Source organism: Tyto alba, unplaced genomic scaffold, assembly GCF_018691265.1.
Source record: "Tyto alba isolate M040663 unplaced genomic scaffold, T.alba_DEE_v4.0 Super-Scaffold_2, whole genome shotgun sequence".
Taxonomy (NCBI): domain Eukaryota; kingdom Metazoa; phylum Chordata; class Aves; order Strigiformes; family Tytonidae; genus Tyto; species Tyto alba.
Window position 1 is genome coordinate 68,331,279 of NW_024881282.1, and position 17,053 is coordinate 68,348,331.

Consider the following 17,053-nt stretch of genomic DNA (forward strand, 5'->3'; position numbering starts at 1 on the left):
TCCTATTACTGTGCTCCCCTGAGAAGAGCCTGCTTCTACCTCCTCTACACTCTCCCAGGAGCTGCTGTAGGCAGCCAGGCATTTCTCCTTGGTCTTCTCCTGAGGCTGAACAAACCCCGTTCTCTCTGCCTCGCCAGTGCACTCCATACACCGTCTGTGCTGCTCTGCCCACAACCAGTTTTTGCCTACACCCACCACCACAGCTCAACACAAGCACACCCCATTGCTCATCTGGCTGCCAGTGCGAGTATTTCTCCGCTTCAAACGCTCATTTCTCCTTCCTCTGCCCCCTCCCCACCCCTCACCATCAACACCACCAAGGCAAAGGCATAAGCTTTGCTCAAGGAATCCATAAACAACCCAAGCGATCTGATAGAACAGTTGATGTAACATTAACTGGTTTAAAGCCAAGTGTGGGACTACATAAACCCCTTGGCTTTGCCGGTCACTAGCTGTGGAGTAAGTGGAGAGTGACCCTCCCCAGGGAGCTGCCTCCTGTGCCTCCGAGCCCTCCCGGCTGGCGGGGCAGGTCCCTGCGCTCCCACTGCAGGAGTAAGGGGAGGCCCTAAATGCTCCAGAGCCAATCTACAGATTGCCAGATCCCGATACACCATCTCCTCATGCCAGGGCATCCATCTCATCCAACACGCTCTATACGATGTGTTTTCCACTCTGAAAAGTCTCATTCTCTATGATATCACCAAGATCTTTGGGGAAAAAAAAAAATCTGCATAAACTACTCAATCCAGTTTAAATAAACAAAATGCATCTTCCCTTTCTACCCAAAGGCCTATTTCTGTGAGTGGTTTAAAGTCACACCCTGCATCTGCTGACATCAGGGGATGGGTTTTATTCTTCCTTCCACCACAATAAAAGAGGTGTCAGCATAGGTCTTAGAGCCAAGTAACTAACAGGGAGATTTCTCTTTAAAAAACATGAGGGTCCTTACCTTGCTCCAAGCAAACTGCCAAAAATCACCGGTGAGGCAGGAGACCGTACCTGTGGTAATTCACTCCTCAGAAGACACTGCAAAAAAAAGCAAAGTGAGGCTTCTGTGACACGACCTGGCCGTTGCAGAGTGAATACTTCTGAAGAAATTAAGTCTGTGAACAGTACTGTTAACAGCAAAACTCTTTCAGGAAACAGGCACAAACAAGAATATTAAAATTGCACTTTTTATTTGTTTAATAAAATAATCAAAGAAAGCCATAGCACTTGTTTGGGGGGAAGGAAAAAAAAAAAAAAAATCAAAAAAAAAATCAAACAAACCAAACCACAAAACATTCCAAAGTGAGAGCTGACAGTAAAACATTCAGTAATTGTAGATTTACAAGCTCACGAAGCAGAGTTATGGTAAAATCTGATGAAGTCATGAGAGAAGTCCCACTGCCATGTGAAACTATCCAGAGAGACGCCTCCAAGAGCTTCTTATTTCAGTTCCGTAATCTGGGTACCACTTGCTTTTATGCAAGGGTAGTTCGGGCTGCACAGCCACAGACTAAGTCATCAAAGCGTTGCCACAGAAAGCTGCTGATGTGAAGAGTCACCAATTCATTTTGAGCACAAGTCCATGGCTTTTAAAACAAGCAAAATATTTGACCAATAAGAAATATTATTTTAGGTTTACCTACGGCAAATACAACCTATAAAAATTAAGATGCAATTTATGATTCAAGTATTTAGATTCCCAAATGTTATAAGGTGTATTCCCTTCTCTCTGAAGAACTGAGCTAAGAGATACTGTTCTTACCTGGACAAAATCTGGTCTAATTGTCCAGAACAACTTCCTGCTTCCATACTGCTCCAAGAACAAGAACAGAAGAAATTCACTATCATCAGAGCTGAAGCTACTACCTGCCTTTTGAAATGAGTGCTGGAAGAGCACAAGCATTCCACTTGGCTTCCGACCATCACACCTTAAATGCAAAGCATCAACCTTATTGCATGCCCTGAGAAACCAAGCAGTTGAATGTCAGTGCAGAATGTCAGACTATGCCAACACCCTCTTAGTATTTCTACCTGTCAGTGAACACACTGCACCCATTACAAATACAGCTCTGCTGAGCGACACACCAAAGCAGCCACACCAAGGGTCTGCAATCACCATTCCAAGCCTTCTAGACCTCTTGCACTTCATCTATATGTAAGCAAAGAAAGTATTTAGCAAGAAACACCAATGCATTTTCATTCCTCACTGTTACACTGTTTCCCTTTTTAAGGATAAAATTGCTAGCAAATTATTTCAAAGTGTGTCTCTCCATGATTTTAGCATTACAGATGAAAAATAATTTGTACCTTTATATGCAAAATAATTTGGTAGTTAATTCAAGTTCTCCTATGTCCAAATACATGGTTATAATATCATTCTCCTTCTTCCATACCATTACTAATAGATATCTATTCAAACCCCCCAAATTACTATCAGAATGCCATTAAAAAGACCTTATCCCTCAGGTATGGTAATTACTTTTTACACCATTCTGTTAAGCCAAAAGCTTGGGCAGAGATCCTCCAAAATACTGTTCCCATCTGCCTCCCAAAAGGAAAGATACAAACTGAGAAACAAAATCAGCACAAAGTTATGTTGATCAGCTTGGAGCAGCTTCCCCACCCCCCCCCCCCCCCCCCCCCGCCGCTCCCTTCTGGACCAGGCACACCATAAGAGATCACCCGTTCTGCAAATTTGTCAGGGGTATGTTTGAAGTGTCTTTCAAACTGCCAGCAGGCTTCCCCTCCTCAGTGCAGTCCTTTTTTACTCAGCATTCACTTTCTGTTAGTTTCCATGAAATGTTTTGGTTCCAGTACCCCAAGTTCAGAGGAAGGATAATCCCCAATGAAAGTCTCAAACTCATACAGAACTGGATTATTCCTAGATGACGACCAGCTGCACTGGCTAGCATTACTTGTTGCCCCCTTCTTCAAGGTACGTCCACTTTCAGCTACACCATTCTTCCATGGACTGGGTAAATACACCTTCAAGTTTGTCCTTTTCTGTAAGGACTCCAAAATGTCACAGAAAGTCCCGCGCTTGTCAGATTCTAGTTTGTCACAAATCATTATTGGGCATCAGGAGGCAAGACAGGATGAATGTTCATCATTCAAAGCATCACCTATTTACTGTGGCAGCAAGAAGGACAAATGGATTATTAGTACAGATGGATAAGCAGTAGCCCAACTGTTCTTCTCCCCTTTTTTTGACAGCACGTATTTTGAGGAAGACTTAAAAGAACACAATGCATCCTGAGCTAATACCAAGCTTGCACAGGGGTGGAAGAATTTACTAGATTACTCTTAATCTCACAGTGTAAAACGGTGGTTGCTTTGGAAAAGAGAAACCTTTGCATTAAACCAACCTTTTCCCAAGATTTCAGGCATCTGAATCAGTAAGAGAGTCCTTCAGAAGGAAGTTCAGAAAGCTAAGCAATAACTAACTATGGAACAACTTTTTTTTTTTTTGATGATGTGGCAGTAACAGCAACCAACTTTCCCCTGAAACCTCAACTGAAACACTACCAAGAAGTAACTTGCAAGCAAGCCAGCTCCCATCCTCCTCCCACATCTTCTACCATCTTTTACACACGCTCAAATAGCATGCTCCTGAATGGCAACTTTCAGCATAAAGATTTTCCAAGACTGTGGAATCAAACTAAACGGTGCAAGACCAGAGTGGGAATGGAAGAATCGCAGAGAGCTGTGTGAACAAACAGGTCCTCCACCTGCACACTCATCATACAAGACGACTCAGTTAAGAACACACAAATAAACGGACAGAGAACCTGGATTTGAGTACTGGGGTAGTTTAAGGTTCACATTAATTTGGCTAATCAACCTTGCCAAGGTCAACTGGCTTACAAACTACACCCATGATTTTAGTAAACATTTACCTGTGTTGTATGCAAACACACTGAACCTGAATAAACTTTACCACCAAGATTTTCAAGTGCAAATGTATATAGCCTCCCTTAATTCTGCTCTTATTTAAAAAAAAAAAAAAAAAAAATTGCTCTCCCCAAGCCCTAACCCAAACAAATTCTCTGAAAATAGATTATGATTAAATATCTACCTGAAGGTTCACAAGAAATGAACTATTTAATTAAATGAAACATAGCTTCAAACAAGCAACACTGAATCTATTCCTCCATTAAAGAGGACTAAAAGTCCCTGCATAGAGAAAGCAGTAAATAAATGTTAGAAGTACTATTAGTTAAGACATCAGACAAAAACAGATCAGATTCCTGACTTGCTATTTTTGTCTTCACATAACAACTCCATTTGGATGTTCAAAATTCAGCCTGCCTCAACATAAAATATTGCTTTCTACTTGCAATAAAGGATGAATAAAGGAAAGACTTTCCTTCTCAAAACATTTAAATGACTGATGTATACAGACTGTTGATTGTCATGGGTTTGTTTCAATGATCCATGATTGCTTCAAATTAAGCACAGCTGAAGGCTATTGCAGATGCATCCAAATGTAGGGTTGTTTCTGTAACTTAATAGCACTTTGATGTTTGCCTTGCTGAATTCTTCACTGCTGAAGGAGGACCACAGTCTTCAGTTTACAGCAAAAAACAAACCAAGGCAGTTATGAAGATCATGTAACGCAGAGCTCCGAAGCCCACAGTGGAGGTTTATTGCAATATGGTAGTCTGCTTCTGGTCTCTTGAGCACAAGCAGCTGCTGTAGCAGTTGCTCCCTCCTCTTCTGCATCTTCTTTTACCTCCCTGAAACCTTCTGCCTCTTGGAACGGATTCTCCAAGAGTTTCAGTACGTTTCTTACCTAGAGAGAAAGCACAGCAGAGTTATGAGAAATGGCTATTAGAAAATAAAGACAAAATGATGTAGAGAACCTCACACTAAACAATGATCGACTACATTGTATTTAATACATGAATTCCAGACAAACCAAATATTAAATAGATAAACAATATTAATATCAAATAAGCTGAAAACTGTAAGATCATAACTGGCTGAGTTTGTATCTGTATGGAACTCAAGCTCAAATAACTTGAAATGCAAGTATCAAATACAAGTTCTTATGTCATTTCCTGAAATAAATTATTTTTCCCATATTCTGCATGTAACAATTCATATGCTGAATCCCACAGGTGAAAGCCTTAAGTTCAAAAAGACAACACTTAGCACAGCACTGCTTAGCACAGCAACTGCCTCCCAAGGTACACACCATACTGAAGACCGTAAAAGCAGGGGTAAGTGTCTTGTCCTGGAATCAGCCTACAAGAGCTGGTGAAGTTCAGATTCAGATTTTAAATTCCTTTCTTTGTTCTGCAGTCATTAAAATTACAGCTCCCTCAAAAATAATACAGACTTTCTGAACAGTAAATTCCCAATCCCTTTACTGCCCGAGTGAATGAATCTTGCCTAGCATAATGTCAGTCACCAACAGCACCACTACACATCCACACAAACCTAGAGAGATACTAAGTAGTAATAACATACCTCTGAGAAATCCCCATTTTCAGCTGCTTCTATGGCATTCTGGGCAATATAATTTCTCAATATATATTTTGGATTGTTTAAATTCATAACCTTCACACGATCAGTGTTCCAGGCATCAGCATCGCCAACACTTTCTATTTCTTTTTGCAAACGGACTCTGAAATTAAGTAAGTGAAAATCACTGGTTTGAATCAAGAATCACACGTAAAAGTTGGCGTTTCCTTGCCTTGAGATTCTTAGTTTGCAGCTCTTAATAAATATATCACATCACTTATAATCCTCTTGGTTTATAAAGTGCAGCACAACAATAGAAGACAACGCATCACTACATTTAAAAGAAGCATCACAGACCGTCAGCAGGTCCTGACCAGGCTCGAGGGGGTGGCACACCTTGCATGTATTCTGAAAAGTCAGACAGACACTGGTGCAGTCTGTTCTGTATCACTGCACAAAATCCACCACATTCAGATCTTATCTTTTAAGTATTTTTATACTTGTTTATTGGTTAAAGTTTTTGATGTTCTGATAAAAGTAAAGGGATGCAATACAACCAAGGCAGTTTCATCTACCTTTTAGCAGGAATACTTGCTAAAACATTCAGTCCCACTGGAGAACAAGATCACAGTCGGCCAGGTAAGGAAATGAGTCTTGACTTAATCCACACAGCAGAAACAACTAATGCTCTACTAAGGGGTTTTCTTTATAAACAACAACAAAAAAAATCTCCTGCTAACACTACGTTTTTTGGCTTTTAAGTTATGCCTATTAGAATAGTCTGGACATTCACTTCCTGGCCATGATTTTTTTATAGTTGCTCTTTGACTAAGAATACTTCTACTTGCTTTCTGTATCAATACATAGATTTTTCTTTCAGAAAAAAATTTTAAAAGGATAAAATGCTTAGAGGTCAGTCAACTGTAGTTACTGAACACTTAAAAGCTCATGACTGAAATGAGTCTCTGCTAGAATTAACATCAGCTTGAACTTCCTGAAGCACTTTTAATATTAGATTTGATGCTAAGTGATTTCTATACCCCTGCCCCCTCCCCAAAATCTAGCAAACGAAATACAAAGATGCCCTTGAACTTTCACAGCAACACAAATACTGCTCTTGACACTAGTTAATATTCTGAGTTGCATGCCCCCCACACCCCTCCTAATTTATATACTTTGAGACAGCACGTGTCTCGTGAGACAGGCCCATTGTTCTCAAATAAAATGCAGAAATACACTGCTATGAGTACTGAGAAACCTTACCTGTATTTCTGCAGCCATTCTGTCCAGTGTCTTTTATTTCTGCTGAGTAAATCAGCTGCTGTTAACTGCTGCAGTTTAGAGAACTGTTCAATGCGTTCTAATTCTTTATTTATATTTGCTTTTGTTCCAATTAATGCAAACAGCTGAGGATTAGACTGAGCCAACATTAGCATCATTGACAGTTGTCTGGGAACAAAAGGAACAAACACATTAGATATTAAATTTGAGCTGCCTGTCAAGACCCATCTTTTTGCAACCATAAAGCAGATATGGAAACATTCACAATAACCTATGATTTCACTAGAGATGTGAAATAACAGTACTTCATAATCAACAGAACAATTTTTTTTATTATGAATTATGCTAATTTTACCGTCCCTTCCCCCTTCTTCAGTGTGCTTAATCACATTCCTGTGGTACATAAAGTGCAGACAGCAGATTTTCGGAATTACCGGTTAGGGTTTAGATGTGCAATTCTCATCAAAATCCCCTTGGAACTTTGCAAGTAATTTGGAATAAAGAATTTGATCTTACTTAAGTATCAAGATAATGCAGAATCCATAGATTTGGGGTTTTAAAAATTTCTTTTCCTAACACTAATACTGTAACAGCATGCAGAATAAAGATCTAACACCTACTAATTTTACCAGTACTAATAAAAACCCAAAGAATATGAGGAAAGATACCTCATTTAAGTCATATGACAAAACAGTTTGTTTACCTTTTTTTAGTTAGCCAGTCTAAATCACAGAATGAGAACTATTCTGTGGTAATAAATTCCTAACAATATCCAGGTTATTTTGCTGCAAGCTGAAGTAAGATTGTATCTTTTTACATTTGACTGCATTAGCTGGTGCTGTACAATAGCTTCACCTTATTTTTCAATACCTTGCTGGCTAACTTATTTTTCCTGGATTAATAACTGCACTACAGCATAAAGTGAAATAAAAAAAAAACACAAACAGCAAAGAGTGTAAGTTGCAGCATATCAAAATACACTATGTATTTCTATTTCCTTCTGTGAATGCATTTATAAACAAAGGAGAAAAGAAACATTATTCCTTGGCCTCAAACCAGACAACTCATTTGATCACATTGTATTTTCCTACTTTTAGTTAGCAGAGACAAGCTAGATGCTTTAAATAAAGTACTATCCACGTGTGATTTACACATCTGACACGCCCTGCTCTACGATATCCAAGTGCTGTAACAAAAATAATCAGTTGTGCACTCACTTTAAAACAGTACTACTTCCCTCCAAAGCTTTACATCCCTGTCACAATGATTCACAGCTACTTTTCACATTCCTCTAAGCATCAATGCAGTGTTTAAAAAGATATTCTCATCTCTATCATACCAGATATCTTCATATTGCGTAACACCTGCTTACAATTTCAAAGTAGCTGAAACCTGGAACTTAATTAAATAAGCAGTATGCACCACATTAATTTATTTCACTTTAATTTTAGTGTATTAGGACAAAAACTTAAATAACCAGTAATATCTCCAAAATTGTAAATAGCTCCAGCCAACCATTTTGGTGTAACACCAAACTTGCATGAACGAGTTTCATGACAGTCCATTTTCCAAACACCCTGTTTTCTGCAAGTCGTTGACTGCAATAGCAACACACAGAAAAAGGTGAAAAATTTGGTAGGTTCATTACCTTCATGAAACACTTAATAAACAAAGAGAGAGAGTAAAAAATGTACCCAAAATACCCCCACTTTTTTTCCCCTATCTGGGAAGATACTAGAAAGAAAAATAACAAATTAACGCATCACAATCATTCCGTTTTCCACTGCTCCAAAAAGTGAAAAACTGCAGCAATCATTGTTAAAAGCAGCAGCTGAACAAAACTTACTACTCTTCCATGCTCTGAGTAGCTGGACTGCAGAACGTGGCCCATCAAATAGGACACGGACAGCACCACACAGTTTTCTGAGCCTAAAGTGTATATTTAGGTTATACTCAGCCCAGAACACTTGTGGCTGAAAGTGATTATTTGCTGACAGTACATTGGCCGAACATGGTAACACTATTGTTCAAATCCATTTCTTCTATAAAATATTACTGTATCACGTCACTATCTGGCACTCTCATTGCCTTAGTCAGCAGAGTCAGTGGAGAAGATAAAAAAAAAAAAAAAAAAAAATTTGGACCAAATGAAAGTTCAAACCGCTTTAGCCCAAGAGCCAACTGCTGCAAGTCACTGCTGAGCATTCACCAGTCACAAAACACACAAGAATTTGCACTGCTGTATATCATAATGCATCTACTTAACAGTGAAATTTCCAAACTGAAAATTAAGTCAAATCTTACATAGCATGCAGAGTTCATTATAGTTATAATGAAGGTAAAAACACAGGCCAAAAGCATTTAAATAAAGAGTAGTACTACCTTGGATCCATCTGTGGTTTGAAAGCAACTTTCAGTTCTTCCACAGAAGCACACTGACTTACAAGGTCTTCTAAGAAACCTTCCAATTCTGAAGGCTCAGAGTCTACGGAGAATGAACTCAGCAAGTAGAAAATATTTGTGAAGTCTCCACCTGAAAAAGTGAATTCTATGAGGGATGCCACTAATAAATCAGCAGGAAAACATGTCCCATGCCTCCTTCCCAAGTCGCCCCACAGCAGTACAGGTTACCACTCTGGAGAGACAAATAAACTGGTGCCCCAGTGAGGGTGCAAATGTGAAACAGGGGGAGCCCTGTACAAGGCAACAACTGCCCCACAGTTTACAAGAAGGTAATTATTTTTCAGTCTTTTGTTCTCCTCTCAGATGACAATGTAGTTGCACAAGGCTGCTTTCTTGTAAAGTCAAGATATAAACTCCATTTTGGTTTGATTATGGATAATGATGGGCTCATAAATAACAACCTTCTGTGCTCTTTACCAACCTGTGAGATGCATGGTTTCAAAGAGTTCAGACACAAGCTTGCTATCTTCTTCTAATTGCAGCTGGATCAGGCCTAGTTTCTTCCTCATCTTTTGCAAATAATGTTTCTCGAATTCTGCATCATATTCCTCTTCCAGGATGAGTTCACTTATTTCCAAGGGCAGCTCTGGCACTAGAGCTTCAGCAAGCTTCCCCAGGTTCCACTTGCAAATCTCTGGCTGCTTGTTGTAAGCATAGCGCCCTGTATTATCAGAACCATTGCAAATGTGCTCAGGGTCATATCTACAAATGAAGAAATAGTTATCATTCTTCTAGTTATGTGGACACCAATACCGTGAGAAGTGTTATTTTTATTATTTTAGTCTCCTCTAGGAAATGAAAAAATTCCAAAGGAAGCTCTCCTTGATTCTTTTCCCAAAGTTACCTCATCAGATATTTTCCTGACCTCTCAAACACTGAGAAACCCCACAGGCTACAAGAACAGTCCAAACAGTTACACATGTTGTGAACACAGTTGTTAAGAAATTGAAAATATGAATTACAGGACAGCTTGAACTAACTTAATCTACTTTGCCACAGAGGGTTCATAAATCTGCTTTAGAGTTAAAATATTAAAGCAGTCGTGAAAATCTGATTGTTCTACATAGCAAATACACATGCACATTTCAGTTATGCCACACTGACCTGTCCATAAATCCAAAAGGGCCGTAGTCAATGGTTAGTCCAACTATGCTCATGTTATCTGTGTTCAGCACGCCATGACAAAACCCAACACACTGCCACTCAGCAACCAATCTCGCTGTCCGTTTTGTTACCTAAAAGAGATTTTTATATTTTTTTTTTTTTTTCTCCATTTTTCAACACAATGTATTTCTGCATTTCCAAGCATTTCCTAGTCTGAACTGATGTTTCTGCATCTCCAAAGGAAACAGATTCTGGCAGTATGCCATACACACAAATACCTTAAAGACAGTGTGCCCCTTCTCCTCCTGTAATTGCCCTACTTCTCAGTCTCCCATTTCTGTTTGCCTTCTCTTCTTTCCTTCCATGCTTGACTTCCAAGTCAACTGTACTGCTTTAAAACGCACTGGAGACAGAATGCTGAAATAAGGTAGCCTGTTTGGCATCTGACTTACATACTACTCCAGTCGTTATACAAATACATTCTTTTGTTTACTACTAATTTTAAAGACAGGCAGAAGAAAACATAAGCAAAGTCTAAGAAATAAAATTAAACAAATCCCAATGTAAAGTTAAGTCTTTTGGTTTACCTGATACGTAGGAGTGATTTACAGGAAGGTAAGTGGGTTACACAAAAAATTACTCCCTGCTAACAAGTTTTAGCACTGATAAGCACTTCCCTCAATTTACTGAGAGTGGAAAAAAGCTACAATACAAAACATTCCAAGAATGACAATTTTATTCAAATGCAATTCTTCACTGAATGCATGCTTCGCCAGAGTTTCTCCATTGCTTAACTGAAAGGTATTGTTATGGAATCCTTGACTGCAACCACTGCATATGCTCCATTCTTCAAATACATACTGTAATATTTTAAAATAGCTCTACTTATTTCATTAAATTAGCCCACCTGCCAACTACAACTAGATATGCCCTATAAAATCTAAAATTCAGAAAGCTACCTGGCTTTTAAAAAACCCTAGGTATTTCTAACTACTTTACTGAATTGTTTTAAATAAAAGTTTTATGTAGCCATTAGCTAAAACTTTTAAATCGAACTATTTTCACAGATAAGAATCATTCATCTTCCCAAGCAGCTATCAAGGTACAAAAGCCTAAAGCAACTATTCTCTCCAGGCTGTATTGTAGAGAGTATTTTATTAAGGTTTAAAAACTGACCTAGTTAACAGAGGAAACGTTAGTTTTATGCCTCTGTTTTCAAACTCATAATTTTTCCATTTTCCTTTTTTTAAACGTGCAGTCAGGTAATGTCCTGGGTTGACAAAACCACGTGCCCAAACCACGACAGGTAAGGAAGCAAAAGTAGAAAAATTGCACCCTGGCATAACCTGACAGGTGGTAAAACCCACAAATGATGCATGCACCTGCTTTTTACAATATTCTCGTGTTGGTTTCTTTACCCATTTTTCCTGAATGCTGCTTCACGGGGCAGCTAGCAGCCAGCTACACGTGTTCAGAACTGATTACCAGCATGCCATAAACCAGTAAGGGAGACACACCCTGTACAATGACTCTGTGCCAGGAGGACGTCAAAACTTAAATATAAAAAAAAAAAAAAAAAAAAAAAAAAAAAAAAAAAATCCTGGCCACCAGAGTTGGGATGAAAGCACTCCAGCAGTAAGGCAACTCATAACTGCTGGATGTGTTTGTGTGAGCACATCACACACTGCCAGTGCTCTGGTAAAAAAGAAATCCTGCTAATGAGAGCACCTGAAAGCAATTACAGCTTGGGCACCACACAAAGATGGGTATAATGATTAGAAAGACAGCTTTGCACGCACTTTGACCTTCATTCTTTTTGATCACATTTTTCTACTGCTAGCCGTACTAGAAAACAAGTACGGCATATATATAAACAAGAGCACTGTCTCAAGGACGTGGTCATTTAAATGTAAACACCACCTACAAATTATTTGGCAAGTACAGATAATGGTATTTGCTTTCTAGACAGTGCTGTCAAAACTAATCACTTGTACTTTTTTCCTCCAGTTCTTCCATAGTACAAAAATAAAGATAAACCAGGTCAGAGTTGAGCTGACAGCACTTCCCCACTATTAAAAAAAGAGAGCAAGAACGTCAGATTTTAAGCCTGCCTTTTGACCTCTTATTGGTCTCTTGTGAACACGCATCATGTTGCGGCCATTCCCACAGTCCCTACCAGATCACTTCAGATTTTAAAGCATCACAACTGCTTTTACCTAGACTAGTCAAGTGTATTAGAATGTGGTACTTTTTTAATTATTCTTTTTACTGACTAGTTATAACATTCTTATTTGGGTTGTAACATAATTTGAACTTCAGGTCCTGATCAGAGCCTTTACTACAGTTCTCCAGTAATTTCAGACTTCTGCAAGGGTACCATTACTAAAATACAAAAAGACAAGCGTCTTATTCTCTTACCCCAAATTATTTGCTCACTGAGACACAGTAATATAGTACCAGAAATTCCATGTCAACAATACCAATACAGTATCGACAGTGAGGCAAAGGGTATATTCAGGAGCCAAAGTGTAGATACCAATTATTTTATCTATGTTTTACTTCAAAAAGAAATACAGCAATTCTACATTTATTAAAGTTATAGTTCTGAGTTTTATTATGGATCTCCAGTAATTGTTAAGGTCTAAATTTTTACAGTAATTGAAAACATGTTCAAAATGGGTCTCTGAGAAATCACCCAGCCTCTCCTCTAGGCCACTGCCAAATGACCCGATACTGTACCACATCTAAGACACTGTTTATGTCATCTGATCTTACCCTTCCCAGAGCTGAAGGTTTTGCAACTTCCTCCGGCAAGCCCTCAAAGTGCTCGATTGCCTTTAACATTTCAGTTCTAAACCCTTAAGTTAAAGTGTGTTGCAGTCAACATTCCTGTTTGTAATTTGGAAAATGAGAGACTGGAAGTGACTCAAAATTCTCTGTATTTTAGAATACAATGCCTTGCAAGTGATGTCTCGGTACCTTCAACTCATCATCTGACAGTCAGAGCCATAATTCCTCCTCGAAGTCTATGACACTCAGGAAATGGAGACAAGTCTTGGGAAGCAATCCCAGAGCAGAGAAACCATGATTTACTAATAAAAAGTTTAAAAACACTCCCACCAGTTTGATCAATATCAACATTGCTTTCATCGATAAGCAGTTCTATTAAGAACGTTTTCTTCCAAGAAAATAATATTTCAGGCAATTGGATGACAGGAGGCATTAACCGACTCCAGGCATCTGTGCTTGCAGGTGAAGTTCCTCAACATGACCGCTATGGATTTATGAAGAGAATCTGATCTTTCTTACCTCTTTGAAGAAAGCGGCGTTTCTCTGAATACTGTTGTCTGAATAAGCCTCCTGGATTTCTGGATAGAAAGTGCCAATCACATAATCAAGCATCTGTATTCGAATATCATTTCGGTTAACACTGGGACCCTTCCGTCCCGTGTATTCATCAGTAGGTTTAAAAATTTCAAAAGAACCAAATCTGTTTCAAAATAAGAACAACCACGTTTTAGTATTATCTGATACTATTAACTTCATTTAATATTACAAGTAGTAAAAACATTTACTGTTGTTGCAGTAACACGACATCATCTCAAGTTTAACACCAATCCTTCAACTGACTTGAGAGAAAAGACCCGCAAGATACCTACACTGAACCTAGCGAGGCTCAGCGACTCACCGCAACGAAGTCCACACATCCTCGTGTAACTAAACTGACAGATCAAGACCCCAGCTAGTAGTGGAGACCAGCTTGTTAAAGTTTCTGATGACCACTTCTACAGGAAAATTCCTATCCTATACATGAATAGAACGACTTACTTAAAATACCAGACTGTTCATCAAGCATCTAAGATGTATTTTTCCACATACATACACACAAGCATACAGGCACGCACACATATATACACATACATACACATGCACATATTCCTTATGCCTCACCCTCCTCTAATATTCTGTTACCTTACAAGAAGCAATGCAACTTCCTGAAACTTCTAATGTTTTGTGTCAGAGCAGGAACCTCACGTACTTCTCTGGCAGGGCAAGTACACCCAAACTTTGCCAGTAAAACATTAGAACAGCCTTGGAATTAAGGGTACAGCTATAATCCACCACTACTACCAGCATCAAAAAAAGCATGTATTCTGTGCAGGCATAAACATGAAACATCTCTGCTGAGGTCTGCAGAGCTTGGTTCATCTTTCTACCAGCCTGTGTTTATCTGCCTGTGTGCAAAGACAGCAGCTCATCCCATCCGCTGGACAAGAAAAGCATCTTCCCACAGCCCAGCAAGAGTTCCAAACCCCCACAACAAGAAACACACAAAGGGTGCTGTTATGCAGACACGCTTAAAGTGGTATTTGAAAAGACTGCTGTACTTGGTTTCAAAAGAATAAAAAAAGCAACAGAATAGGCTTTTACCTTATAAACGTAGAAGCTATTCTCAGAACAACTGTACACCTTTCACTTTTTGGATTCCCATCATAAAATATGTCACGGACAACTTTCGAGTCAGATGTCACACACGTTCCCGCCCTCGTTGTTGGAATTCCTAGGTGAAACATCGCCTCGCTGCACAGGAACTCCCGGATGCTTGACCGCAGGACCTTCCGACCATCAGCTTGACTGCAACAAGATAAAACCGACCAGTTTTCAGACTGTAAAGGTAGTAAATCCTGTCTCCCCCTTAGCAGTGGGGAAACAAAGGCCTAGAAATGACATGTTCCGTCCACAGTCAGACAACAAAGTAGTTGCAGATCTGAGAACAAAAGCTCGAACTTCAAACTTCTGTTAAAGCACAACTAGACTAACACAGCACTTGCAGTGAAGATCGCACATAGCAGGAGAATATAAACCTTCCTGTTACACATAACCCTTCTAATCATTAACTCTGCTGTTTTTATTGCTGCAACAGTCTTTCAAAAAGTTTGAAAAATTTGGACAAGTACAGATGTTTTATTATATAATAAGTCACTGGTTTCCTCTTAATAACAGGTCTACCGTTATGCCTCTTGAAAAATAATATTATTTTGGATCTTTCTGGGTAAGTAATCTACAAATGGGGTGTTAAAGATGGGCATGCAGAGCAGTTGCACTTAAAAAAAAAACATTGAACAGACAGCAGATAGCAAACTAGCTTATTTAACAGATATCAAGTAAATGGAGCAGGAGTGGGTGGGTCTCAGCCCTACCTCAGGAGCCCCAAGCAAGCAGGAGTGCTGCCCCAGGCAGACCTACAACACTACCACCTTATCTGAGATTTTCACTGTGATTTCCTTAACCTTCACAGACCTGAAGACCTTCAGAACACCACATGTAAGAAGCCAAGGTGCTACTGAGTTTGTGCACTGCTGTAACGGAAAATACATGAAATGCAAGTGGGAAAAACGACCTGAAAGATTTAAAGCAGGCTAAACTAACTAATGAAGATATCCAACCCCTTGCAGGGATTTGGTCAGTATGCTGTTTTTAAGGGCTCTTCCACCACTCCCTCTCACAGCCAGGAAGGAGGGAGGAAAGGCACTGCTGGCAGCAGGACCAGCAGCACAAACCAACCAAACACCCGCATTTCAAATACCATTTGCATGGGCCAAGGGACCATACGGCAGCAAGCAGCCAGGTGGCCATTACACACCGCTCTCCCCGCTTTCCTCACGCTCTGCACCCTCCTCCAAAAGGGGGAAAAACCCGAGAGGAGGGTAACCAGGGGCAGAAACGGCATACCACCTGAAGGAGACGCAATTACGGTCCTATTTTCCAGAGGAAAAATTTGCCACCTTCTGGTCTGGCGTTTAATCACCGCACTTGCTGCAGCGAAGGCAACAACCCAGGAGGGCTTCAGGGATGCGCTGTGCCTCGGGGAATGCCGCTCGGCACAAAACCAGCTGGAGGAGCACCTCGCTAACGCGATTAGCGGGAAGCCCGTCCCCGGTCACCCCCGCGCAGCCAGCCGGCCACGCAGCTGGCGTTTCGCGCGGGGGCGCCGCCCCGCCCCGCTCCTCCAAAACCGAGCTCCACCGGGCTGTGCCGCCGCCGTCCCGCCCCCCCGCGGGGCCTTACCGGGAGAAGGGGGTGAGGCCGGCGCCCTTGAGCTGGATCTCCCAGCGCTCGCCCCGCGGGCCCAGCACCTCGCCCAGGTACATGGCGGCGCCGTCGCCCAGCTGCCCCGCGAAGCTGCCGAACTGGTGGCCGCAGTAGCAGTGGGCCGCCGGCTCCGAGCCCGCCAGCAGCCGGTTCCCGCTGAAGTACAGCGCCGCCTCGGCCTCCGCCGCCTCCCGCTCGGCCGCCGGCGCCTCCAGTCCCAGCAGCGACAGCGCCGGCAGCGACATGGCCACCAGCCGCGGGTTCTGCAGCGGGCTGGGCCGCACCCGGCAGAAGCAGGCGCCGGGCACCATCCGCGGCCCGCCGTCCTCCGAGGCCTCCACCGGCAGCGAGCGCAGCGCCAGGTTGTCGAAGCGCAGCGCGCCCAGCCAGCCCCCGCCGCCCGCCCGCGCACCGCCCTCGGGGCCGCCCGGGAGAGCGGCGGGCTGCTGCATGGCGGCGCCCAGCCGCCCCGGGACCGGGACCGGGACCGGAGCCGCCGCCGCCGCCAGCAGCAGCCGCGGGAACCGGCGGCCGCCGCGCAGCGCCGCGGCCATCCGCCTCAGGGTGGGGCGGGGCGACGGGCGGGGCAATGGCGCCGCATAGCCCCGCCCACCAAGGGGCGCCCCGCCCACCAGCCGTGGGGGGCGGAGAGATGGCC

General features: G+C 41.6%; 1 protein-coding gene across 1 annotated transcript; it reads right to left on the minus strand.

Annotated features, from left to right (window-relative positions):
* Nucleotides 1-3,090: 3,090 nt before the first annotated feature.
* On the minus strand, nucleotides 3,091-16,968 carry SELENOO (selenoprotein O). The gene is made up of 9 exons (XM_042792356.1): nucleotides 16,372-16,968; nucleotides 14,734-14,937; nucleotides 13,612-13,792; nucleotides 10,303-10,433; nucleotides 9,620-9,900; nucleotides 9,118-9,268; nucleotides 6,718-6,903; nucleotides 5,461-5,617; nucleotides 3,091-4,780 (listed from the first exon to the last, which is right to left on the minus strand). The coding sequence occupies exons 1-9, from the start codon at nucleotides 16,947-16,949 to the stop codon at nucleotides 4,586-4,588; spliced, it is 2,064 nt and encodes a 687-aa protein (XP_042648290.1). The 5' UTR covers nucleotides 16,950-16,968; the 3' UTR covers nucleotides 3,091-4,585.
* Nucleotides 16,969-17,053: the final 85 nt, after the last annotated feature.